Raw genomic sequence first — 27646 nt, 5'->3', positions numbered from 1 at the left:
AAAGACGCTGAGATAAAAATTGTGAAGTTAAGTTACCTATTTTTTTGCTTGGGATGGCAAGTTTGATGGTTTTAGGTATATAATTTTGTGGTTTCATAGTTCAGGACTTGAAAACTGCACCATGGTGGAAGAGCTCAAGGACAAGATTATTGTAGCTTCTCTGTTCTGGCAACTCTGAAACCAAAATCAGCTGGTTTCACTGCTTTTTTATTCTCTAATGGATGAATTCAGAAAAATACTATGGCTGGCATGTATAAGGAGCTGGACTTAATTAACACAATAGTCCCATCTAATTATCTTGTCCATGAAAGTTAGTAAGACTCTGGTTGGAGCCACAACCACAAAATTATGTAGAAAAATGTGAGCTGCTATTTTATCAATGTGTGGTTCCTTTCTGTATAAGGCGTGTGAAGAAAGCAGCCTCTAATCTGCTTGAGTAGAGAGGGAAGAGTTGATACCAATAGTTAGGAGAAGCATGGTTTGCAGTCACAGCATATTCAATGGTGTTTAAAATTAAGGACTGTGGACTAAACCTTTGCCTCTCTATAGACAGGGGTTTGCCCTCTCCATGTCTTCCCCCCCAGTTTTCCCTCTCCCTGCCTGATAAATATATAAGGTACTTTAAAAGATGTTTAGATTGGAACTGTAGGCAGCAAAGGAAGATCCATTTAAGAAATTTGTTTTGCTCATGTGTCTCCCTTATAGCATTTACATAACTGGTCCCAGTGTATCATTTTTTCAGTAAAGAATCATCTGACATAGCAATAGTTTTCCAGGTTTTTTGCAGAACGGGAACAGATCTTTGGGCATTAAAGCCTAAAGGTAATTTGGCCAAGTGGATAACTTTGGGGCTTTCGTCCCACAGTAAAAATAACTTAAATTGATTAAAATAAACACCAGATACTCTGGTCAATAAAATATGTTGTATATGATACTTCTCAAATGTTCTAAGTGGATGTAGCTCTGCTGAAGTCAGTGTTGTTGTGCCAGTTTGAACCAGCTCAGTATCTGACCAAAACATATTGCAGAATGAGAGATAAAATCAAAATCTGTTTCTCTCTAGGTTACCTTTTCAGCACTGCTTCAAGTCAGTTCAATTCTCTTTCCACACAGATTTTTCTGCACCAAAACAGATTAATGTGCAAATTTGCAGTTTATTAGCTGAACTCCCATCTCAGACATGTTATTACACAGCACTTAGCTGCATTTTATTTTTCAGTCCCTTGTCATAAATGAATTGACAGTGTTATGGTTGGACAATTTACTTAATATAGAGAGTCTTTATTTTTTTCCAATTTTTATAGGTATCTGTTTCCATATATCTGTTTAATTCCTATTTATAAACTAAAATTTAAGTGTTATAGTAAGGTAGCTTCCAGTTGCCAGTACACTTGTCACACATATCAAAAACCAAGTGATTTAATTTCTTTAACTGCATCAGTATGGTTAAAGCAACAAAACTTGCAAATGTGACGTGGTCCACAGATACAGTTTGCAGGTCTGCTGATTATGAGTAGCTTGCACTAGTGAATTCAATGAGATTTGAAGCTTCTGCATTTGTTTTTGGGTTTTTTTGGGTTTTTTTTTTAGTAAAAGGGGCAAAAAAACCATAAAAAATAGGTATAACAAAGAAAATCAAAGCATCCACATTGATGCTAGGAATTTTCTTCTGCCTTGGTATTGGTATCTTTAGAACTGACTGTGTATGAAGTGTACATGACAACTTTGGAAATGATACAAGTAAATATCCAAATACAGGAATTTGAACACAACTCCTTTGAAGTTACATTTACAGCTGTTTTTCACAGTAAGATACATGCATATCTTTGTGCATATATATATAAAAATACTATTGCAACTGTACTATGGGTGTCACTAAATGTCATGCACATAGCTGGAGAGGAAGCAAATTTTTTTTTTTTTTTTTAATTTTATGGAGTATTTTATGAGTTCAGAACTTCTACACAGCAACTAATGCAATCACACTAGGGTAGTTGGCCAGGGTGAGTACCAGTCTGCATGGCAGGATTCCTGTGCAACTAGTCTCCATGGAAAATGTTGCTCTCTTCTCCAGCTGAACTCGTTTTTTGCTGCCTGAGAGGAACATAGCTCCTGTCAAGAGGCTAATGAAGGACTGACCCTTCATTTCTGCAGCACCTTACATAGCAGCTTCCTTTTTCAGCTAGAGTCCTACTGCAGATCAAGCATCTTCTTGGATGTGATTGGGAAAATGCTGCTAGCTGAACTGAAGAACGTAATGTTGGAGTAAATAAGCTGTCACTGTACTTGTTACTTCTGCTCATTATTTATATGTATTCTTTAGAAAATGGACTCTTGCGTGTCCACCGTGTTCTGTGTGCCCCTGTGTGTCACAGAGACCCATGCTTACTCTTACTCATCCTGAGAAGCACAAAAATATGACAGTGAGGCTGTAGAGAATTGTATTTGCCATGAAGAAGAAAAAAATTCTAGATTTCAGGCTTCTTTTTTTCCCATAGCAGGCAAACTCTACTTTAGAAAAAATTGTAAAACTTTCCATTTCTGGTGATGCCACAGTAAATGAGCTGGTTCGGTTTGATTTTGTTTAACAAGTTGGTGGCTTTTTTGGGTTTGGTGTCTTGTTTTGGTATTTTTTTTCCTCTGTTTGTAAGGCAGTTGCTCATAGGTTAGTTTTCTTTCTTTGTCTTAGGACTTGAGTTGCAGAAGATACATAGAAATTATGAAATTATGAAGATTGACATTAAATGAATATTTTTTGAAAATAAATCCTGGGTTTAGTGAAGTAATTGAATATACCCCTTTTTCTTACAGAACGGTTTACACAGTATGGCCCTAAAAACCTTAGACAAGCATGGAATAAGTAAGTATTTTTTTAATTGCATTTTTGACTCTTCAAGGGTATACTGGAGTTATCATATCTAACTTAGAATGGCTCTATTCTTTTCCAGTAAGCCATATTTGAATTGCCAGTTTCTTGTAAATAGGAAGAAACTGCATAGCATAGTATTTTCTTCCTTGGGGTGTTAATTAGCAAGTGTATTGATCTCATGGAGAAATATTGTGTTATTGCTTTGGGCCATCAGTTTTGAATCTTGTTTTCTCTTGTTCATCTATAAAAATTAGGAAACTTTTAAATAATGTGTTTCTAATCCACTTTTGAGTATTGGTTCCACATGTTGCCATGTCCCCTGTTGCCAGGTCCATCTGGTCATTGCTGAGAGCTGCTGACCCTACTGTTGTAATCTTAATTATGAATGAAAAAGTCAGTGTAAATTCACCACACTTTTTTTTTTCCTTTCAATGTTTCTTGAATTTGGTCACATTTACATCAGATGGGCATTGGTATAAAGGTATCATGCTCAAAGTCCAGAAAGGTTACCTGATGAGCATTCAGATTGAATACCACACTACTGGCATTATTCTCAATAATCATCTGTGTAAAGTTTGCTAAAAGATTTCTCAGCACATGTAGAATCTTTGTAGACAGGATATTTGAACTGCAATGTCTTCAGCAATTAATAGCTTTTACATTTTGAAGAAAGCATACAGAGTTTGAATTGGATGACTTCAGCTATGACAGCAAGTTGTCTTTCCAGAAAACCTATTCGATTTTTTCTCCATTCTCTTTTGACCAAATGTTTTGCAGCAAGGCTAAGCCTTTGCTCTACCAGCATTGCTATTTTCTTTCTGGTACTAAATCAAAATTTTATTTTTGCTGCTAACTGGCTGTCTTGTTGGTAATTTACCAGAGAGTTCAAGAGATTAATCAGGAGGACACTGTAACATCGCCAAGTTCATCACTGAAATTGAAGATACAAAATGTATCTTTTGGTGAAGAATCTTCCTTATTGTAAAGGGGAAAAAAAAGCTATTAATAGAGTAGAAATACAAATTGTTTTTCAATATCCTTATTTATTAGCAATGAAATGTGTCTACAACTGCAAAATCCATACCATGGTCACTTTTCCAAAATGTGATCAAGTTCATGTTCACTTTCCCATTCTATTAATTTTTCTCTATCTGATCTTTCCAAAATCCATTTCGTCCACTGTTGTAATTTAAAACAACAACAAACAAACGAACCAAAACAAAACACAAACAACAACAAAAGCTACAAAAAAATACCCACCTTTTGAAATTGTGGTTGACAATTGAAGAAGGAATAATCTCTTAATATAGCAGGATTGTTGGTAAAATGTGTTGTTGAATGTAATACCGTCAATGTTTCTCCTTTGAGTCAAAGCCTGTACCTCTGTAGTGCCAGGCATCTTCCATGGCACTGTGTCCCAGTTTGCAGTTCTACTGGGTGCAGTACCTTCCCAGTTCCTGCAGTGAGAAATACAGCTGGCACTGAGACCAGTTCAGGCCTCCACAAAGGTTAAATTACACTAGCCTGCATTAATTGACTTTCAGAAGTCTACAGAAAAGCTCCTGGCTTGTCCAGCTCAATCTAGTACCCTAATTTGGTGGCTTTCATGGACAAGGCCATCTCCTGTTTGCTGCAGAGGGAACAAGAGGAAGATTAACTCATTTGGCTTTCATAAATATCTCAGACCATTTTGCCAGTTGTGAACCTTGCAGGCATCTTAAAATGTTTGACTGTACCTCAATCTTACTGCTTGGAATACAATTCAATTTCCTGAAAGTCACAGCTTTCCTTTTAAAAGTTACATCACTGTAATGACCTGTATCCTGTCCTTTTACAATCAAAAAAATTGCAAGTTGATTTTTTCTTTAAAAGTAGTTAATGAAATCCAAAAGCTTGGAAGAAGCAATTATATTACAACATAGGCAATTAGATCTGGATTGGGAAAGAAGGACAAGGAAACTAATATTGATTTGAATGTGTTTGCTTGGAGGCATATATTTGCCTAAGTAAAATGAATAGATACTGGCATGCTATTCCATCCATCCTGCAGGCCTGGACTGAAGACTTTTTTGTGTATTTTAATAGCAGTTAGATATTAAAATACAGCAGTTATGTATTAATAAGTACAATAATTGGTTTGAATTTGAAAAGTTTCTGTCTTATATTTCCTTCGAGACCACTGCATGAAATTTCTCTTTTCATAAAATACCATAAAAAAGAACAAAACCCAGTTTGCTTAAAACAGCTTCAGTCTCTGAGATTTCATAATTGACACAAGTTCTGATCACATCACAGGCTGACTCAAATAAGACTGGAGCTTTTTAAATTCTATGAAACCTCTTCAAAAATATTTTTATATTTTCAATGCTCTGTACATAAAGGATTTGCAATTTTTCAGCATAAATGAAGGGATTGAAAGCAATGACAATACATACAGTTCAGTGCTTCATATGGGTATTTCTACTATAATGGAAATATTCAGTGCCTCAAAATTATGTGTCATTTGCATTTGAAATGTGAAGGGCTTTCTCTTTTTCCAGTGTAAATCTTTATCTGTGTGCTGTATTAGAGGGCTGTTTGCTTGCACAGCTGTAGTTAAGGATGTATAAACATTTCCGTTATAGACATGATATTCCCAAGGGTTTGTAATCCAGCTGTAAAACTTAACACATGGACAGACTGATTCATTCCAGAAATTTTCTTTCTTTCTTATCACGTTTCAAAAAGCAGCAGTCTCCAGTCTTAAATTAAAAAACATTTTTAACTTCCTGATTTAATTTGTGGAAGATTTTTGGTGACACAAAATATGTCACGTATATAATTATTTTAAGAGTAATGAACATGAGACCTAAAATGGGGATAAAAACCTACAGCCTTTTGTTTTTAAATATGCATTGGTTTTGGTACAGATTTCCTTCCTCACAACATCATAGTAGCTTTGAAAGATACACCTTAAAAGCAATGTTGATGGTCTTGTTAGGATTTACATGTATGCTTAAACTTCTGTTGATGCAAAGTCCCATTACTGCATTTTATAGGGGAGGAATTGCAATGCAAAAAACCAAAAAATTAAAGAATTTTTACATAGAAACTGCGTGCAGCAGTGACATTGAACTTCATGCTCCTGGACTGGAAGAGAACAGCTTTAATTTTCTAAACACAATGAAGTTTCACTATCTCCTGTTTAATCTTGCAGGCACAGGCTGATCCTTGATGGTGTTTATATATACGTTTGGAGGTTATGACATGTAAGGGTGGGAATATGGGTTTAGAAACTTTCAAAGAGGCTTTTACCTCAAAATGTACATTTTAATTTATGTAAGGGGAGTTTAGTAGGAGGAAGAATAACACTCTTCCAGTATCTACAGAGCCAGCTTCATGTCTGTAAGGCCAAAGGAAGAGAGGCAAAAAACTCCAACCCCAAACCTTCCCAAAAGTCACACACAGTAGTTTGAGGGCAAAATAATTGCACCTGACCAACATCAGCTTCCACAAGATGATTTTAAAGGCAGAGCAAGATGATGGAAAGATATTGGATGCAAGTCAATTGTTGGCTTAACTGGAAATTATGTAAAAGCGTGGATTTTAACAACTTAAAGTGAAACCTAGCAGGATCCCTTAAATTAGAATTGGTTAATATCAGAGGCTACTTTTGGGAAGTGTTTGAGGCAAATAATATAACTTCCACTTACACTAAATGGAGTTCTTTGGAGACTTTAACATTGAATTTCTTTACTGGTTGTCAAACTACTTAAAGAATATAGAGACAATATTTACTAGACAAGATGGAATCTATACATTTTGTGGTAATGCTTATAAAGTTAAGAAACAAAACTTGCATTAATGTTTGCTTCTGTCTAGTATGAAGCTTCACCTACATAGTATGACATAACATACTGTGGAATGTAATTATAAAATACTGGCCTAAAAAAGAACTAAGATGTGGTAATCTGATCTTCCTATAGAGTTCACAATGAATTATATTTCCACTTTTTTTTCCCTGAACTTTTCTGTTCAATTATCTCTACACAATAAAAACCAAGAACAGCTCTGCCTCCAGAATGCAATGCAACCTCTTTCAATTTGCAAAAGCTTCTCCACAATAATAAACCCTTACAGAAGAATAACAAAAGAGAACTAATTATCCTTGTGTATATTTGGTAGGATATAAAAAGCTTTTTCAAATCCTTCTGCCATAATGGGTTGTATTGTGAGAAATTAAGTTGGAAAGAAAAGGTGCAGTTGAAAACAAATTCTGCTCTGCATAAATAGGACTAGTACTTTGTAATTCCCCAACATGGCTTATTTATTATATAAATAACACTTTATTCTCACAACCAGTCCCACTGCTGAGGATTTCTTCCTTTAACAAGATGGCCTCTGTACTTGAGGCCTCCCTTTCTGAGGCCAGGGTGTTTAAAAGTTGCATTCCAGGATGGACTGGCCTATTTTGGGACTGTTATTCAGTGAAAACTTCCTGAAGAAAGCAGAGGGAGTGAATAGAGACAAGCCCATGTAGCTTGAGTCTGTATTTTGTTTCAAGCATTGCTTCAAGGAATTGCTTAAAGCTGAGACTTGGGAAGCATTTTGGACTTGGGATCCTGTTGTTTGGGTTTTGGAGAAAATCTTTGCCTTATCTGGGTTTTATTAAAGAAAAAGCGCTCTTCTAATTGTCACTTTTATCTCTTCGCCTCCTGTCCCTTCACCAGCGTTGCTCATTGTAACGTAGTCCGTAGTAGCACTGAAGGAATACTCAAGCTCTCCAGCACAATAGAAACAAAAAGCTTTAGTGCTGTGGTTGCAGAAACATTTCTGATGGATAAACCCAAGAAGCAATAAGGATTTCAGGCAGTACCCAGCAGAGGTGGGCTGGCTGTGTGCTCTGCGTGCACTCGAGCGCATCGCTGGGGTGCTGGGGCCAGGAGGAGCCACGCTGGGAGAGCAGGGGTGGGTACTGCAGACAAGATGAAAATATTTTTTGGGAGCATTTGTAAATAGGCATATAAACCTGCCTCTGCCTCCTGAAGGTCTGCATCACTGGAAACGGAAAGCATTTTGTATTTTCGGGTTTTGTAAATAGGCATATAAACCTGCCTCTGCCTCCTGAAGGTCTGCAGCGATACTGCTGCACTGGAAACGGAGAGCATTTTGTATTTTCGGGGTTTTTTCTCCTATTTCCCATGAAGAGGCGGTTGCCCGAGGGGGGGTGTGGGCACTAATGTCGCGACATGCGGCGATGGAAGGTGGGCTCTGGGCAGTCCTGTCGCGACATTCCCGCGATGGAAGGCGGGCTCTGGGCACTAATCCCATGAAGAGGCGGTTGCCCGAGGGGGGCTCTGGGGAGTCCTGTCGCGACATGAGGCGATGGAAGGTGGGCTCTGGGCAGTCCGCCCGCCCTCCCCGCGCCCTGCAGTTCCGCGCTGCCCGCGCCAGGGCGCGCCCGCAGCCCAGCAGCGCCGGTTGTTGTTTATGTCTCCGCTTAGCGGGGTTTATTAATTAATTCATTGCCATTTAAATGGTAACATCAATTTTTATTAATTATAAATTAATTTCGGGGTGGTGGAAGCTGCCTTTCCCTGCGCGCCCTCGGCGCTGCTTTGCGTGCGCGCAGCTCCGCGCGGGGCTGCGCCCGCCGCGGTGCGGAATTCCGGGATGCCGATTGAAGCCAAGCGCTGAGAAGCATCTCCACTTAGCCTTTCTCCAAGCTGAAAAATCCTTTCTGATTTATATTCCAATCTTTCTTTCAAGTTGGAGCAAACGCAAAGTGCTACAATGTTATACCTTTTCAAACCTAGGGGGAAGGCTATTCCTAACAGACCTCATTGATACCATGTTTATCCTGACAGTCAATTTATTCTTGCTTTATTCTAAATTCTCCCTCTTTTGTGTTGCTAAGCTTTAGGTTTTGTGTTACATCCTTCTGCCCCAGTTAAAAATACTAATAAGCCCCCTAAACTGGACCACAAAAGCTTTTGTCATTTTTGTTTCAGAGTACTAATAACTCGATGCTGCTTCATTACTAAAATTACATCGTTACTGCCCTGTGCCTTTTCCCATCCATGACAGCAGTGGAAATATAGCCCCAATGTACATGGATGCTCCTTGTTGTTTTCTGCAGCATTTAATTCAGTATCTGGCATTGGACTGGAGTTTGTTTGCATTGTAACTCTGGACCTATCCATATTTAGGGTTATTTTTCTGTGGAAATCATTGTTTGTAGTGTTCTATGCTCTATCTTGTTTTTAGCTTTTTTGCCCACTTCTCATTACTGTTAGTTGCTTTATACTAATGTCTTTGTCTTTTGTAATTATTTCAGCATTTAGCATCATCTAAGAGTTGATTCAGTATGCCGGGTATCCCTTAGTCCAGGTCATTAATAAAGATGTTAAATAAAACTGTGACTAACACTAATCCCCCTGGCACACAGCTGGACACTTCCCTTCCAACTCAGCACATTGCCACTCATCATTACCCTTTGCTTATGTCTGGTAGACAGTTTTCAGTGTTTGACATAGTGTATCACACCCCAGGTCTTCGGAGTTCATCTACAGAGAAAGATTTTTTTAATAGAAGTTGCATCAAATTTTATATTTTGTTGTTTTGTTTCACCAATTATTAAGTCCACTTAAAAAAAATAATTTATATGATGTCTTGTTCATTAGTCACCTCTTCTTTTGATTGCCATGTTGTCTTATTTCTTCTGAAAGCAAATTTTGCGTCCATATTGTCTTTTGTTTCTGCTGTCTGTGCTTTCCTTCTATATTGTGTGTCAGTGTCCAACAAATATTTGCCAAGCTTCTCTTATTTGAAAACCAGAAAGGAAGTATGGCCATATATTTGTATTTTTTTTAAGTCTATTATCATACTTTAGAATGCAGAACAAAATTAGATAATGTTACAGTAGCATATCTTCAGTAATAAGCCCATGAAGAGAAATGAGGAAAGAGAACTGGCTACTCTTGTGTAGAATTCCTGGAAAGACTTTTGAAGGATGCCTTACATTTGTTTGCTATCCTGACTAATTCCTTAAGAATTCCTTTGGATATTGAGACATATATCAGGTAGACATGTTTATTTGGTGTTTCCAGGTATGACTATTTTTTCAATGTATGTTCTTCATTAATGGTTTTGAGTACTTTCTGATAAGCTCTTCAGATGTTTCCAGTTGTTCTTTCTCCTTGCATTTCTGCATGCCAATGTTTTATTAATTTCTCAGGATTATGTTTCTGGTAGTCTGTTACTCATATGCTGCCATGGTGTCTGTGTTCATTTCTTGGTTTGAAGTCTAATACTTTCTGGTCAGAGGCACCAGGCATCATTATATCCTCACATTCTGAATTCTTCCCTCTTGCTTGAGTTCTGTGCTGTTGGCTTATCTGCTGAAATCTCCCTTCTCCAGATAATGACATTGCTGACAAAATTGAGTCTCGGAGATGTGTTTTAAAAATATTTGTATAAGGAATTAAAGACATACTGTTAAGGTAATCATATAAAAAGAGTAGACCTTGCTGCTGGCTCTCTCATTATTTGCATGTAGCCATTAAAAGCAAGATCTTTCCAAAAGGAGAGTGAGAATGATAGGCAACTTGTGAACTGGGTTGGCATTCAAAAGTGCTTAGTGCTAAGCAGCTGCTCTTGGATTATGTGGCTTGATATTATCCTCTGCTGTTTGTTCTGTATTACAGATAATTTTTCTTTAACTGAACAGTTCCTTTGATTCTCATCTTAGGGTCTCAGAAACATAGATAATTTTGAGAGATGATGCAGACAGGCAGTAAGTATAAAACTATGAAAAATGTTCCTGGGTTTTGTCATCCCTGCAGATGGTTTAAGCCAATCTCAGAACTCATGCTGTTCATCTCTGTTGCCAGCCAGAGACTTATGACAATAGTTAAGATTTCTGCAGTGATATAAACATCATAAACTATCTTTGCCTTAGGCAAATACTGACTTTTATGAAGATTTCATGTGGGGATTTTAGAGTAATTTTGACCACCATGTTTTCCGTGGCAAGATCACCGGTATTCAGGTATTGAGCATCTCCTCTTACTGTCTCTCAAAATTCATTCAAGAAAATCTTAATCACTTCCTTTCCTGCATTTCTGGTTGTGTTGCCTCATGTATCTGCCTAAAGACTTCTGACATCTTGCCTGCCAAATAGAGAAATGAGAATTTTTGTTTTTTTCAAGCAGATTTTCTTCTTTTTCTTCTTTTTTTTTTTTTAATTAGTGTGACACAGAAACACATATCATTGTAGGAGACTGGTAAAAACAGTGATTTTTTCCTACCTTTAAGTTATTTGCTAGCCAAACAGTTTAATACTTAAATTTAGTAATGTCTTTAAATGAACTAGCTAAATTTTAAGTAATTGTTTGAGGATTTGTGAAAGATGCTGGCTGCAAGCAGGCCATTATGTATACGTGTTCAGTGCCTGCTTGGCCCATGTCAAAATGGGAAGATGGGAGACTCTCACCCTGCTGCTGCCTTAAATCAGAGAGGTTAGATGATGTATCTGCAGCAGCACACTGTGAATAACGAGCCTCAGCACAGGGCTGGTGCACCTGTCATTGCTGGAGGGCAAAGAGGCAAGCGGCTCCAAAGGGAACTGACCTTTTTCTTTCAGGCACTGAGTCAATCCCATATCCTAAGGCACACATTCTGTGTTAAAATTATTACAGCTCTCCTGGCATTAGGCTGAACAACACACTCTGGTGAAAATCTATGGAAAAAAAACCCCCAAAATATGGTGTTGATGGTAATTTGTTTATTGTTTTAATTAAGTCTTTATAGGAAATATATTCTGTAATTTTGAAAAGCATCAGTAAAGTTAAATTTTCCTCTGATGAAGATGAATTTGATTAAAATTTAAAATAAAATTTTAAAATCTTTTGCCTGAATTAGCAGCTCACTAAATAGCAAAATATAAATGCCAATGTTTATCACTAAATGTGATTCACAAAAGCTGGCATCCTTTTGAATTCTGTAATACAGTGTATATCGACTGGCTGCTACCTCAGCTGAATTTCTATCCCTAAGATCTGATTTACAAATAAACAACTTTCTGTTAAATTATTCACATCTCATAATAATTGATGTAACAGAGTTGATCTTATGCTGGAGCATATTTGATCATAAATTCAATGAAAACAGCCACCATCTTTGTGATGTTTGTCCAGCTAAATCCTTCAGTGAATAAAATAATAAAGATGCCAGCTGTGTTTGTTTTATGATCACTGCTGCAATAGGAGGCTGAAAATACAAATGAATAAAGGACCTAATTTTTCATGTTGGATTTATAAACTCAGAATCCTACTGCGAAGAATTTAAATTGAAAAAGTAAAATTTTTACTTCTGTCACATTCATATAAATGTATTGTTTGCTTTTGTGTCCCTGTTGTTTGAGAAAACAGAATAGTTTTAAAAGATTGATACTGTTTGGATATCTGTGGTACTGATATTTGGTTATCTATGGTCTCTGGTAAGGAAATCTTGTAAAAGTAGGTTAAATTTATGCTTTTCACTCTGTCATCATTGCATGTTGAGAATGGACCATCACTTTTGCATTGCCTTCTTCAGTTAGATTTTATGGCAGTTTTAAAGTTCTATTTATTACTATATGCTGTTGGTGTGCCCCAAACTAATTTCACCTCCCTGACATAAAAAAATCATGCTGTGGATCATTATTGGCCTTCCTTCAGCATTATGACTTTTGCAGAATACTGTTACATTCCTTTTGTTTCTTTCATATTTGATCCTTACCGTGCCCTTGAGTCAAGCTTTATTCGGCAACCATGAGGGCATGAATTTCCCTGAGATGTTGACAGATAGTGTTTGGTGAATATCATTTTTCTGTCAGCTACAGCCCATGTCTGTACTGCAAACTAAAGCAGAGCCAGGGACTATCTGCTGGCCCTGAGGCCATGTGACAGACCTTGGCTACAGCTGTGCTAAGCAACACTTGGGCATGCATCTCCTGTGGGCTTTGTGTGGTCCCCATGCAGCTGCAGGTGCAGTTATTATTGTGGGGTTGTTCAGCCTCAGGTTTTTAAATCAAAATTTCCAGAATAAAGTAACACACATGTTGCAGACCATAGGAATTGTGTGTCCTAGTGTAATATATGGCATTCCTTGCTTGTAGGAGTATAGAACCTGCTGCATTTTGGGAATGGTCCCTGGCATGAGTTGTTCCCTGGACTGTGTCTAGGAGTGAGTTTGAAGCATGCTGCTGACATGGGCAAAATGATCCAGGGGCATTGTGGACACTCAGTAGTTGAGCAGTCAAGCTCTTTCACTAGCCCTGTGAATTCAATTCAGCTATAAGGCTTCAGCAGAGAGATTCCTGCTATTCCCTGTGCACACCTGAGCATATTCCTAGTGAAGCTCCCTACTTGCACTGTTCTGCTAGGATTCTTTATCATTTAGGCCTAAGGTCTTAGGAAAAGAAAAATAGGAAATATCCTTATCCTATGCATCCAGAATGATATATACATTTCACCTTTTTTTTCTTTCCAGCTTTTCCAAGATACTTTGTCTTCCCAACCAATTTTGTCATTCTGATCTTGGTTATCATAATAGACTTCTTACATCCTCTCCTCATCAACATCCTTTTTCAGATCATATAACAAGCAACCAGTAAATTCAGGGAGTTTTTTGTGTGTTGTTTCATTTTCATCCCAGCATTGGCTTTTTTACTCCATCATTTTTGAGCCCCTTCTTATCCATTTCAGAATCCTCCATAATTTTGTCCCTTCCTCTCTTTCTTCACAAAGCTCCTATTCCCTGTTTTTAGGTCAGTTATCTCTTTCTCATATTTAAGCTTTCTCATGTCCCCTAGATAGTTCAGGCGGACTCAGAACTGCTGCTTTCCTTTAAGGGAATCAGATGAGCTTATGCCCACATAGTGAATTTATCAGTTGTTTATGGTCCTTGACTCCAGATTTCTTGTTCTCAGTTTGGAATCTGCTAGGACTTATCAACCTCAAATATCTGCTTTTTTTTGCAAAAGCTTAGTATTAATTTAACACCCTAAAATGAGACCCAGATGTTTATTTACCTGCCCCTCCAGTTCAATGACAGCACACATGACCAGAGCTTCATGGATTCCACAATTCCATGTGTGCAATATCTTTGAGAATCCACTTGCTTTTTTTGGTTGTTAGAAGTGGCCTGAGCTCTGCTGGCAGTCAATTTTTAGTGATAACTGGCTCTTTGGGAAATCTGACCTTTAGTGGTCACTTTTATAGATAAAAATTTTGAATTTAGTTCTTAAATCACCTATGCTGATTTATGCCTAAATAGCAGTAACTCCCTGCTTAGCCGTCTCTCTTTCATGGTACTTTGACAGGATAGGAATTGCAAAAATAGTTCAGGGTTGAGTTCTTCCCTACTGCAAGCCAATTTCTGAGTGTCAGCACTACATCTTCACACGTATATAAGTACAGGCACTTAAGATCCATGTATTTTTCAGTAATTGGTGGCTAGTAGTAGATGGAGTTTGTGATATGTTGATTCACCTCCAAGATATTTATAGACAAAAAACATAAACACATGTTAAATTCATGCAACTTTTTAGAAAGACACTTCAATACAGGTATCTGTGGATACGTAATGTTCCCCTTAAAAAAAAAAAAAAAAAAGAGGTGCAAAATAATGTTACATTTTCTCCAAATTGCATACTAGAGAGATCACTGTTTTCTCCTTTCATGGTGGTCCCTGCATAAGAAACGTAGGCTTTTTTTCCCATGTTCAAGTTCAAAGTCAAGTTCATACATTAACACAAGCATATTTGTCTCTTAACAAGTATTACTGCCTTTGGTGTCAGACACTGGATTTTCAGCCTGACTGGTTCTCCCTACTCAAAGAGGACCTCAAGTTCATTTTAGAAGGTTTCTATCTGCATTAATGTAAAGAGAAAGTGGTGTGCTAAATCAGGAGAGTGGATCTGGAGAAGGAATGGCGCTTTCTACACCACAGTCCTGCTGTGAAGGTGGTGTGTTCTTTTGTGATGTCACCTGAACCAGTGCCTGAGGGTCAGGGAGCTGCAGATAGTTCTATGTGATGTAAGGCTGTCTAAATAGAGACATAATAATATCTAATTAAGTGTTCTTGACTGCATAGCTTGACTATATTGCCCATATGCCCTCATTGCAACCATTTCAGTCTCTTCCTCAGTATTTACTAGTCCTGCATCATTTCCCTCTTGTGCCTTAGCTTAGGAGTATAACTGCAGAAAGACCAGGATGCCTGCTTTTACATAATTGCTCAGTCTCGTTGGTTCAGCCAGGCAACTCATCTGCATAAAGTTAAATACATGCATGTGCCTGGGGTCTGTCTTCCTGAGCTTTCCAGGCTTGGGGCATTCTCTCTGCCTCCAAATCTCTCTCCGCCCTTAATGAGCTGTATAAATAAATACAAAGTACTCCTGTTAGTTCCATAGCCACAAAAATATATTTTATTAGCTGAGAGGTATACAGTAATAGAAAAGATCAGACCCATGCAATGTTTTAGGCAGCAGGGGGAGGACAGGGCAAGTAGCCGCTTCCAAGTGGTTGATGGATCTGAGGCCCCAGCAAGACAGATTTGTAGGTTAACTCTGATAAATGATCTTTGGCTTCACTGACTAAAGCAAGGTCACCCTTCTCATCGCACTGCCTGCATGCTTGTAGCAAATTCTTGTTGAAGTACTGAGCAAACAAACCAGTTCTTATTTACATTAGAATGAAATTAAAACTTCTTAAACCCAAGATGATAAAATATTAGACAAAAGGGTAGAGATTCGTAGAGCAGTATTAATGTTTATTTACTAGCACTTAGTTCTGTCTTTGTTTGTTTTCTAAAGGTAATAGGTCCAGGAAGACAGCTGGATAAGGGAAAAGAAGGAAGACTTTTGTTTACTTCCCTAATGGGTGCACCCAGTTGACAAATTTGAAAATCAGAGCTTGTTTTTTTTTTCTTTTTCTTCAGAATATCTTTTGCATGGATTTATTTGGAGAGAAGCAATTCAGGTTGTCAAGGGTGGCATGAGGAAAAGCACAAGAGCTTTGACTGCACTGTGTGCCAAAGGTTTAATTCAGCTATTTCTATGTTGGGGGGTGGGGGTTTATTCCCTCCTTTTTTTTTTTTTTCCAGCTTGTGTCCAGCCAGTGAGGAAATAAATATGTGAAGAAAGAATACTATGGAATGTTAACTCCACTGCTATATTTTTCTTCCTTTTATCATGCCCCAAGATTCACTGAAGTTGCTATAAATTCACCATGCCTTATTTTAAAAAGCATAACAGAAAGGCATTCTTCCTTTAAGAGTCAGACTGTAAAAGGTGATTTTCTTTCACTCAGTTTGGTTTAAGCCTGTAAAAAGCATTAAGTGAAAAATCTGATATATTTGTTAGGGCATTTATTGCATTACTAACTTATATTTTCAGTTCTCAGTGAAAGGTTTATAGAGAACATAAACCTTGAAGAGTTTTGTTCAGGATTAAAGTTATATTTTCTCCATTTTCTGGTGAAATAATAGCTCATAAAATGATTGGGGTGTTAGCAATTATTTTTAGCTCTGTTTATTTTCCAAGGTTATTCTGTTCAACTCTCTGAGGTGCACACAGACAGCTTTTAAAAAACATTCACCTTGATCAGAAGATTCACAACCTTTAAAGAATTTCAGAATAATCAAAAGCTTCTGACTAGATGTCACCACTGTGTTGTTTTTCTTCATTAATTGCACTTAGAGCAAAGATCTTCCAGTAAACTATGAATCTGGCGTACTCAGTAGTGGTCTGTTGTGGTGTAAGTAATGTACCATGTCTTCCATAATTAGTATCTTTAATACTGGGCTAATTGGGATGCTGAAAGAATTAAAATAGGTTGGTGGTGGCATGTAAAATCAAAAAGAAGTAATTGCTAAATTCTTTCTGGGACAAAATAATAAGGCATGTTCTAATTAAAATTTCTTAGGAAGTACTTTTTCTGGGAAATACCCATATCTAAGAGAAACTGCTGAAAACTGAGTGAAATAATGAAGACTACTTAAGGTAGTCTTCTTCTAGTTTAATTTCTTCTGGTTTTAAACAGTAGCAAAACACTGTACCCAGCAGTCATGTTGCCTAGGCTATACAATGTCAGAATTCCTAGGAATAAAGGAAGTTATGTGATCACATTCTCAATAGCTTAGGGTATGTTATCACTGCATGTACATTGTATGTTTGCTGTTTAAATAAACTCTTCTTCACTTTAGTGTCTATCATGTAGACTCCGTGCTTCTTGCTTCATTTGATGCTCCAGCACATGTTGTTATATGTAAACCTTATTCTGTGTCAGAATTGGAAGAAACAAGTAGGAAAAATATCTGCAGTATTGTCAATGAACAGTATAAGCAATCTTCCTGCCCAAAGCTCTCAATAGCTGGTGCTGAGTTTCTTTGGAAGGTTTCATAGCTCAGCATATTTATTCTGAGGCATCAGAGCAAAAGCTAGCCCAGGTAGCTCTCATAAATACAGGATACTTTTAGGTCTGTTGTACATTCACTGGTTCTCCTTCAGCTCAGCCTTTAAACATCAAATCAACCAAATTCAGTTTTTAAAAGTGGTGTGTTCTGTAATGGTGGTAATGTTCTGCTTCCTCTATGAAGCAGACCTTCCAAGCTGGAAATCACAAGCATCATTGTGTTGAAGAAATACAGTAATAAGTCTGAAACAGGCACTAAAAGACACCAAATCTAGTGCAAAAGAGTCAGGGAGAAATAGACTCATATCTAAGTTTTTTTCTTGAGTTGCATTTGGTGATGACACATACAAATAATCAAGTTGTAATTGAGCATAATGGCTATTGTCAAAAGTGAATAGACTTGAGAGGTTGAATCACTTCATTGTCTAGTTTAGGTGTGACCAAACTGAGTCTCTGAAGCCTAATCTGACTCATGAGCAGTTTAAGCTTCTTAATTCTCTGTTCTGAGAAGTTCAGGAGCTGCAACTATAATTTTGGTTTACCTACTGGGTCAGTAAATTATTTTAAAAATTTACCAAGTATATGGCATTGTATACCTAGGGCTAAATCTATATTAATTAAAATAGAAAACCTAGTTGTCTATATTGTTAGAACCTTCATTTGTTACCTTCCCCTTTTTTCATGAAATGCTATTCATCTTGGCTGCCTTCCGACTCATGGCATCTGGGCACCTGACAAATGAGAATTTGTTCAGACAGGCCAGGGTTATCATTACCTTCCTGGAATGCGCTGAGTGAACTTCCCTCCACAGGTTTCCAAATGGGGCTCTGACCTCTGCTACAACGACATTAACAGCAATGCCAGGGAATCAAACACTGACGCTGTTATTTTCATCTCTGTTCCATATCAGTGAATACTTATCACTGGTTGTCATGGTTTTTATTGTAATAATAAATATTTTGACCACTTTTTCAGTACTTCAGTGGATAAGACTTCTGATGCTGTAATATGGTACTATAATTAAAGGGGATCAAACTAATTTTTAAATTTCCAAAGAGATCGTATCATACACCACCATGGAAATCACCATGGCCTGAAGACTGTGGTGTGCAGTGTTGTGCAGGAACACAGAGCAAGGACAGACACTGGGAGCAGTATAGCTGTGTTATACATGTTGTAGCCAGTGCAGGCTTTGTCCCAGCCTAGCTCATCCAAGGGCGAGTCATTGTGCTAATGTGGCAATCTTGCTTCTATTCAGGCACTGAGCTAGAAATGTACAATTAAAGTGATGGCTAAGGGAGTCTGGAGACTGGATTTTCCCACCCTGCATGTGTAGAGAGCTCAGTGTTTCTGAGTCTAAACTGTTGCCAACATCTCAACTTGGGAAGAGCAAGAGGGGCATCAGGTGTTTGGAGACATGTCTTTCTTTTCTAGAAAAGGTGCACAACCCAGGACTGCTGTTGGCAGCCCTATGCAGGTGTGGGGTACAGTCCCAACACTGACATGTCACGTTGTCTCTGTTTGATTGTATTATTTACTCTGTAGTTTGGCTTGAGGTACCTCTATATTGTGCTGTAGAGCAAATTCTGTATTTTGTGATTGATCAGCAGCAAATGAAACACTGCTTGAGTGAGCCTTCAAATGATTTTGTCTTTCTTTGTTCATCAGTTTTAGTCCTCAATACCCTTTGTGTAAAACACTGTAAAAATGGTAACATCTTTACTCTGTTACATTCTCATCTTGATGTACTCCTTTATGCCTTCATCTGTATCAAAAGCTAAAAGCCTGGCATCAAAACTTGCATTCACTTGTTGTGGTGGTTTCTTGATGGCGAAATAAACCCTACAAAAGCTCCGTGGAGGCACACCAGGCCCGTTAGGGAAGCGGCTCCTGCACGCTGGAGCTGGCACGTCGGCTCTTTGAAGACAGTAGGTGTTCTCTGCATGGTGGTAACAACAGAAAGGCTGCTGGAGCCTCGTAAAGAGGAAATGCTACTCAAGAAGGGCCTGCTCTGATTCGTGTTTCACATAGCTGCTGCTACTAGGACCACGTGGAGATTCAGAGGTATAAACTATCAAGGCACACGTGGGCGTTGTTGTATCAGCTGGTTAGAGGACAATGCGTTTGCAAAGTAAATATTAACTACAATGCATAGTGCTGTATGGTTTTGTACAGAGCTCAGGAGAGGTTAAATCCTGGCATGAGGGGAAAAGGCTGCTGTCCTTAAGCAGCCTTGGGTGAAAATGGGGAATGCAACCACTGTGGCAGTGCCCTGGGAGGTGAGGCAGCAGAGGGACTGTACAGGAGCCCTGTTGTTGAAGGGAGCAGAGCATCCTCTGTGAAATGAGCTGTGAGGGCTGCTACCTGGCCTGCCCTATTCACACCAATTTGTTAGTTCTCTTCATACTATTAAACTTTAAGCTCTGCTACATGTTCAGGTTAACTGTGGTTTTGTCCTTCAGGTTGCTGGAGCCTGCTTAGAATAAAGAAAGAGCTGAAATTTCCAAAGGGAATTAGGTGCCTGACTCCTCTAGGCCATGCTATAAATAGTAGTTGAGAAATGAATTAATGATGCACTGCAAGAATCATATCTTCACATGGAAAATGTGCACAGTAAACGATTTTTGCTTTGGGAAGTATTTACCTCATGCTGCTAGGAGCATATAGACAGCATATTATCTCCATTTGTTTTAATGCCCATTTGTCTTAATTATTAATGTGAATTTGAACTGACTTCTTCATTGCATTAAAAAGCAAATCACCCCAAGTTCAGAAGTTCACTGCACATGCCCCAAACTTTTTTTTTTCTTAAGAGCTTAAACCAAACTTCAGTGATCTTAGTCATGTTCTGCTTGACCAAATACTGACCTTCCTCTGCAGTAGAAAGACATGTAAGCCTGTTTTCTGAAATTAAATCAAATTCTTGTAATCCAATGAGATTTACACCTGCTCAAGTCTAGTCAAATTCATATATATTTCAAGTGAGACAGGTTCATATGGTGTTTGTTTTTTCTTGAACCAAGGTTATGTATAGCATTTGGAATTAAATTGAAAATCAATGTGTTTCAGAAATGTCATCAGAGTAGGTGTGTAAAAATATTCCCAGTATTTCTCAAAACAATATCTACATATTATTTAATGCTCATTGCCAAAGGTTTCTCTGTATTCTGCTGTACACCACATTTTCTGAAAGTATGTATGCTGTCATGGCTAGTAACTATTCCTCAGTGATTAGTGTGACAGTAAGTGAAGCGTGAATATTGAGACTTGCCATATCATGCATGCCAAGTTCCTATATGGCCCAACTGCTGTGAGACAAAACATGCTATTATGTTTTAGACACAAAGCCATATTGTATGAAATTCCATCCTGTCTCGTACTGAATGAGGTGTATTTAAAAATTAAATCTTTTTCTTCTTCAGTTCTTTTTGTTAACTTCTGTATTAGGTATTTAACTACTGAGCCCCATCAGAAAATTTAGCCTTTGTATCTATTAAGGAATAAGATTTCAAATTAAATCAGATAAATTGTTAATGTTTTAAGGAGGGTATTTTAAAGAGAATATTGTCAAAAAGAAAACAAAAAAGGAGAGAAACAAAGCAATCATTCCAATGTTCCAACCACTGAGGTTATGCACTAAATAGGGTTTGCCAAACAACTCTGATGTAGCAGATGTAATTTTAATACATGATCATACAGTATATTTTTCATATGTAAAGAATAGCTTGTCTTTAAACAAAGCAGCAAAATTAGTCATGCATTCCATTAAGGCATTGGCTTTTAATACTGACAACCTTAGGAGCCCACATGCAAGTGCCTTTTGCAGTGGCCTCTGATTTCCAGAAGTGACCTTTGTGGAAGACATGAGTTTTGGAGAAGAATTTTTTCATTGCTGGGCAAAGCTCCATAAACAAAATTAGAATTTTAATGTAGAACTGTAAAGATACAGCTGAGCTAGGGGAAAGTGGTGATTTGATCCATGAGTTACTCAGATGATCTTTGGCCTGTATTACACAAGAGGTGACACTTGATCGTTATGGTCCCTTCTGAGTTTGAAATCTATAAATGCTTGGAAACATAATGCTAATAATGTAGCAACTGGAATCTTCAAAGCACTGGCAAACAACTTACACCAACCCAACACCCCCAGCACTACTTAGAATGTGATCAGGGAAGATAGATCTAATAATTATAGCAGATTGAACTATTTTTGCAGACTGTACTAGGAATTTAGTCTTCTTTCTATTTATTAATTAGAAAACTGGTTCTAATTATGACTGATTTATTTATAATTATTTAATTACTTGATGTGATTGTTTTGCAGCCCTAGATATTTTTTGTTAGATTTATATTATATTAAATGATTATTTGATGTTTATCTTTGGTTTCTTAACTGATTTCAGTAAATATGTTTGGTTTTTTTTTTTGTTTAAACTGGGAAGGTGACTGGCTTTCTAAACTCTTCCTGTTCAAAGCCTGTTCAATTTATATTAGTTTTTCTGAATTTCTTGCAAGAAGATCTCAGCAGTATGCCAGGTACACTGGTGACCATTAATGCAGTCAAAATGTCAGCATCACTCTGTTTGGAGAGCTGCAGATGGCATCCAAAATTTCACCTGCAAGTCGGAATCTCTTGATGTTTGAATGTTATTTCCTTTGGCTTTGCTTTGCCTTAGCTAATTAGCATCTCCACTATTTGTATGGATCAGCTAAAGAATGGTGTAATTCTTATATTGGGGGGTAATATTTCACTACTTAAGTGACTGCATTTTTCTGAATTAACAGTAGTTCTCATTCAAGACAGTGCAGGTTTACTATAGTTCCTAAAATCTTGCAGCTACCTCTGTAGGGAAAAATTCCATTGGTGAAGTGGTGAAGCTCTGAATGATTAATTGGTGCAGGAGGCATTAAGACTCAGGGCTCACAGACTCAAGATAATCACCATTCTGTGGAAATTTTGGATGTGTAGAAGAATTAATACCAATCCTCCTTGAATATTTGCCACTCCTTTTCCTTTTCTTTGTTAATAAAAACATATTGTCTTGATATTTTGCTGTGTTCTGTAATGAAATTATCTGTAATTTTTACAAAAGTGTACTGAACATTTTCAACAATCTGGTAGTTTAAATAGTCTGAAATTATTCTAATTTATAATGTAATTTATAAGCAATGAGTCTTTCATTCATGGTGTTTTTCTTTTGTCACAAACTGAAAATGAAAACAGAAAAAAACATACCCATCAGAAACATTGGAGTTCAGCACCTGTTTAACCTGAAATAGCAATTTTGAAACCTAATCCTGGGAATTCAGTAAGATTATAAGTGATGAGCTACAATGTCTTAAAGTGGTCAGCACTCCTAAGCAATTCATCCCTGAGTACTTTCTGGACATATATCCTGCAGTTCTCAAGAAGAGATCAGATAGGCTCAGTATTCAAATTTAGTCTAGCACATAGTTGCTAGAAATTAAAAAGACAGCCAGTGGCATACTTTTTGAATGATTGCAGATATCAGCATATCATACATATGCCAGTACATAATTTAGGATAGATGCTTTTGACTTTTTTTTTTTAATTTAAAATTCATACCTAAAATTAGGGGGATTTTTCATACTGATGATGGTATGGACATGGACAAAAAGTTGTGTCTATGACATTTTTAACTTCAATTTCTCACTGTAGTAACCTGTTTTATTTATTTAGTGTTTTCAGCATTGTCTGTTCTTTGTTGGAGAGGCAGTTTTCACCTGTGGCTATACTGTTTCATATAAACCATGCCATGTCAACCCAATAAAAATGTAATGCTGCTTCATCCATGTTCTTGAATTTTTTTCTTGAAAGTCAGCTTGAGTTGAAAAAAAAGAATATTTGCATGAAACATGCTGTAGGATTATTGATTTTAGAGGAAACGTAATCTTTTTCAAATGCTGAGTTATTTTGGACTGCAGTCTGCTATCTACTGTTTTTGAGAAACATTGAAAAAACCTTTTATAGAATTTGGCATTTACCCAGTGAGACATCTTTACTGAGCAAAGGCATGGTTGAATTTATGAAGTTTCCTAGTAATAATAGCAACACAATGTCAACAAGATTCAACACTTTTTTTTTTTTTATGCATATTACAAAAATCTTGGTGGCTTTGGAAATTTAGGAGGCATCTGTAGCTTAATAGACACAGGCCACATCTTGCTGATTACCAGTTTGCTGTCTCCACTTCAAGTCTATCACTTTCTAGATTATGTTTTCTTATAATATTCCCAAGGTTTTAGCTCCCAGTGAAACAGTAAGTTTTCTAAGTTTCTGTAGGCAGCTTAGAAGAGATAACTCACTTAAATTTAATGTTTGCATTACATTAACACTTAATAAGGAGTCAGTTCCCTGCCATATGAATATATTAACAAATAAGAAGTCAGTACCTCCTGAAAGACAAATATCTTTGTAAAACATGATGGATGTGTTGCATGTTAAGCATCACTGGATTTTAAAATGTGATACTTCTCAAAGTTGTGTGAATGTTGCTGTTATTTAAGCTTGGATTTCATGTGTTCAGAAGGTAATACGCATTTGTTTCCAGCACTGTAAATTTTCAGTTTGTCAGTATCCTCAATAAAATGTAAATGGATGAATCAAAACAGTTGCTTTCAAGATGCTGTTGCTCATGATGCTTTAGCATACTTGGCAGGGCATATGTGATATGGTGTATTATATGCTCTGTAGTTGTAAAATTTGTATTAATGTTGAGCTGTCAATACAGAAATAATTAATCAACTCCCTAACATGAGGAACACTTTTCCTGGTAGCACTCCTGGCTATTAAGACTTGGTGTTTCAACTGTGCTGGCTGGAGATGGAATTAATAAACAGAATAATGATACTGTTTTCCAGAAAAACCTTCTTGTTTGTGTTTCAGGCTGAGCTGTGTGAACCATGCAGAAGATCTAGCTTCCAAACTACTCCAGTGTTTCCCAAAGAACAGATTGTCAGCACAGGCAGCTCTGAGCCATGAGTACTTCAGTGATCTGCCCCCACGGCTATGGGAGTTAACCGATAGTGAGTATAACCACCCCCAAATGGATTGGAAACAAAGATTCTAGTTCAGGCAGGTGCATGTGTGTATGCTAACCCCCACCTACAGACAGCCTCGTGGACACACACAGCCACACATAAAATACGTGACTGCAATTGTGTAGATTGAAATTACATAGTTAGCTTGACACAGGACAAAATGGATTCTTTTTTTTTTGCTATCTCTGCTCTGCAGTCTGCAGCCTGCTATCTTTGTATTTGATTATGCGTGGAGCCAATAGAATTCTCTGAATTGTCATAAAGCAAAAGGAAAAATGCAATTTACATATTTAGTGCTTTTCACTTATAACGTACTGTACTTATTAACTAGCTGCAGCACACAGGATAAAAATCCAGCAGTGTTTGATTCACAGAATCTCTGTGTGTTATTACAGTAACCTTTAAGAAAGGACTCGTCATTCAGAAGTCTCGGGTAACACAAAGTAAACAATCAGTTAATTTGCTGCATTAACAGTACGAAGAGGATGGCAGATTATATTCTTAACTAAGAATGCTTTTGCTATTTTCATATATTCTTTTGCTTCTTTTATTAAACAGAATGCATTCCAGTTGACTTGGCAGAAATGTTCCTATCATCGTGTATGCTGTCAATTATCTTTTTAGTAATTTAAAATAATTTATATTGTATGGCTGCATGTTGTTTTTCAGTGTTAAAAGCACACAACTATTTATTCTAGGGAAAAAAACAGCATCATGAATTATATTTTTTATTCAGAGAATATTCGATTATAAAAAGGTTTCACAAGGGAATAACAGTCAGCATTTTGCTTTAGCTCAGTATGGTGAAGAGACACATGCTTGCCTTACAGAATTGTATGTTCTTTTCTGTTTCCAAACATGCATCCATTAGCAAAAGATCTATATCCAGTACCTTAAGGCAGAAAGTTCAGAGATGCAACAGTGGAACACATGTGTGTAACTATGGCTGATTTAAAAGTTTGCTTCTAAAACCTAAGCTCTCTGAATATTCATCCACAGGAGAATCTGTTTACAGTGGTGTCAGTACAAAAATTTTTGTCTTCCTAAAGTTTATCTTTTCCATCCTCAACAGTTGTAGTAGTCACATTTTGAGCTGGTTCTGTGGCTTGGCTGTCCAAGTACCTACTCCCAGCTCTGCTCTGAAGAGCACTCTCCCACTTTTAGAATATGAAGATTAAAACCAAAATATCACCAATAATTTCTGTCCATCACTATCATAGACTGTGTTCTGGCTCTGCAAAAAGATTGCCATTTCCTTCTCTGCCATGGTGACCCACCACTCAGTTTGCTGACTGTGGTACTTGATAAGCAGAAAATTTTAATGCTCAGTGTAACTTAAGGCAGCTGCTGTTAAAAGTCTGCCTTTGCAGAAACTGATGCAGAGATTCTTTTCTTCAGGATTAATGAAACATCAAGAATGCCAGTTAATTTATCCAATTTCCACCAAATGGAAAACAAAAATCACTCTGCAGTGGTGACATCTCAATCCTTATGACTGTGTGATTTATTCTAGCCAGGATTTTGAATTCTGAATTCTGCAGTAGCACTTTTCTGTTAATATGGACTTATTACCCACTTGCCACTTAGTTTATCAGTCAGTGGTTAAATCCAGTTCTATCAGTGAAGTAAATGCCTACACATTATCACTCTGCAGCAGGCTGCCAACAGAGACAGTCTTGTCCTAGTCATTAACAAGCACAATGTATGCAGAACACCAGAGGGGAATTAAAACCACAAAAAATACCTCAGGGTGGTATTTTTAATATGAGAATTTAATTTGTAATTTCACAGATTAAGAATTTTGGCTGCATTAATCCTTTTATCAGCTCACAGCAGGTTATTTGCAGAAGCATAACCATAAGGCGATATTCATTGGCAGAAACACGTCTTTGCATAACGTTAAACATCAGGAGCAGTGAAACCTTTTGAAGGGGGGAGAATAAAGATGAAAAATCATTATATTTTAAAGCAAGGTTCTTCTAAATGCCTCCAGTAAAATTTTGAGTTACAGAAAGACTATTTCTGTGTCTAGGAGATAATCATTATGAAGCATAAATCCAGATGCAAGAAAGGACAATCCCAGTATCAAATACTACAATCGTTTCTATTTAGTATGACTTGGATATACTTGTAAACATATTTACAAAACAAAGGAGTCATATACTTTGGAGAGTTGGGAAATATTTACTGTGTAGTGAAATTACCAGTTTTTGTGATTCTAGTTCTCTTTGCTAATACTTTACATCAAGAAACACTATTGATAGTTAATTAAATATAATTATAAACATATTGAGCCTTTATGTAGAAACAAAATTAGTGCTTTCTAATTTGGACACTACCAATGATTTTGCAAATCTCTGTAGTGAGTAGTATTCATCACGGAATATATTTTTGTCTAATGCTGAATTGTAAATTTTGGGATTTAGCACTTAAAACAAGGGAAAGATTCATATGTAGGTAGAAAAGCAAATGAGATGAATCAGTCAAATTATTTTCCATCAGAAAATTGTTTCTTTGGAATCACAATATTTCACAAAAGTATGGTGACTCAGTCTACAACAAAAAAGTAAAAATGTTTGACTTTCTATTCTGGTTTTGATCTTTACCACTATGTATTTATATTCTATGTAATACTTTATAGTACATTTTTTTATTGGGGTTTATTTTAAAAACGTGTGCAAAGTTAGTTTACGAGAGAAGCACAATTTTGCTTTTCTTACTTGGTTTAGTTTCAAGTCAAGGCATAATTTCAGTTGGGTTGGAAGTGCAATTTTCAGATTAGTTCTGTCTAAAAGGTAGCCACTTCCAGTTTTTGAAAATAGTACATTAAAAAGGTAGGAGCAATGCAGTTCTGCTAAAAACACCTTGTGTAGGGATACAGTGCAATTTATGATGCAGCATAGCTTTCATTCATCTGAAAATTGAGCAGTAATCCATAGATTAATCCTTTTTACTAAATATGTGTACTTGTTATTTTCTATTTTTAAAAATCATTCCTCCCACTTTTCTGCTTTTGTATTTGAGAGCTCATATTCATTTATTTGCATAAAATATCTGTCCTTAACAATGTGTGTAACCAAGGATAGCAGAATAAGAAATGCAAATTGAGATGTCAAACTACAGTGGGAAGGTCTGTGCCTAAAGCAATAGCCAGGCCTTTTAAAGACATATAGATGAAAAAAGTAGTTCCAGAAACTTATAGGTATGCCAGTTGTTAGTGCAAAAAGAAAACTCTTATGGCTCTGATTAGTTCTTTAGCATTTCCCTATGGAATCAT

General features: G+C 37.0%; 1 protein-coding gene across 5 annotated transcripts in view; it reads left to right on the top strand.

Moving 5' to 3' along the window:
- Positions 1–27646, top strand: part of CDK14 (cyclin dependent kinase 14) — a 382986-nt gene that overhangs the window by 223334 nt on the left and 132006 nt on the right. For all 5 annotated transcript variants that reach the window (XM_039707409.1, XM_039707401.1, XM_039707426.1 and 2 more), the window contains 2 exons: positions 2812–2860; positions 24215–24354. In XM_039707409.1, the coding sequence (XP_039563343.1) occupies positions 2812–2860; positions 24215–24354 (189 nt within the window). The remainder of the gene's footprint in view (positions 1–2811; positions 2861–24214; positions 24355–27646) is intronic.

Source organism: Passer montanus, unplaced genomic scaffold (assembly GCF_014805655.1).
Source record: "Passer montanus isolate IOZ18808 unplaced genomic scaffold, ASM1480565v1 scaffold10, whole genome shotgun sequence".
NCBI lineage: Eukaryota > Metazoa > Chordata > Aves > Passeriformes > Passeridae > Passer > Passer montanus.
The sequence above is the reverse complement of the archived record's forward strand: the minus strand, read 5'-3'. Positions and strand labels throughout refer to the sequence as shown.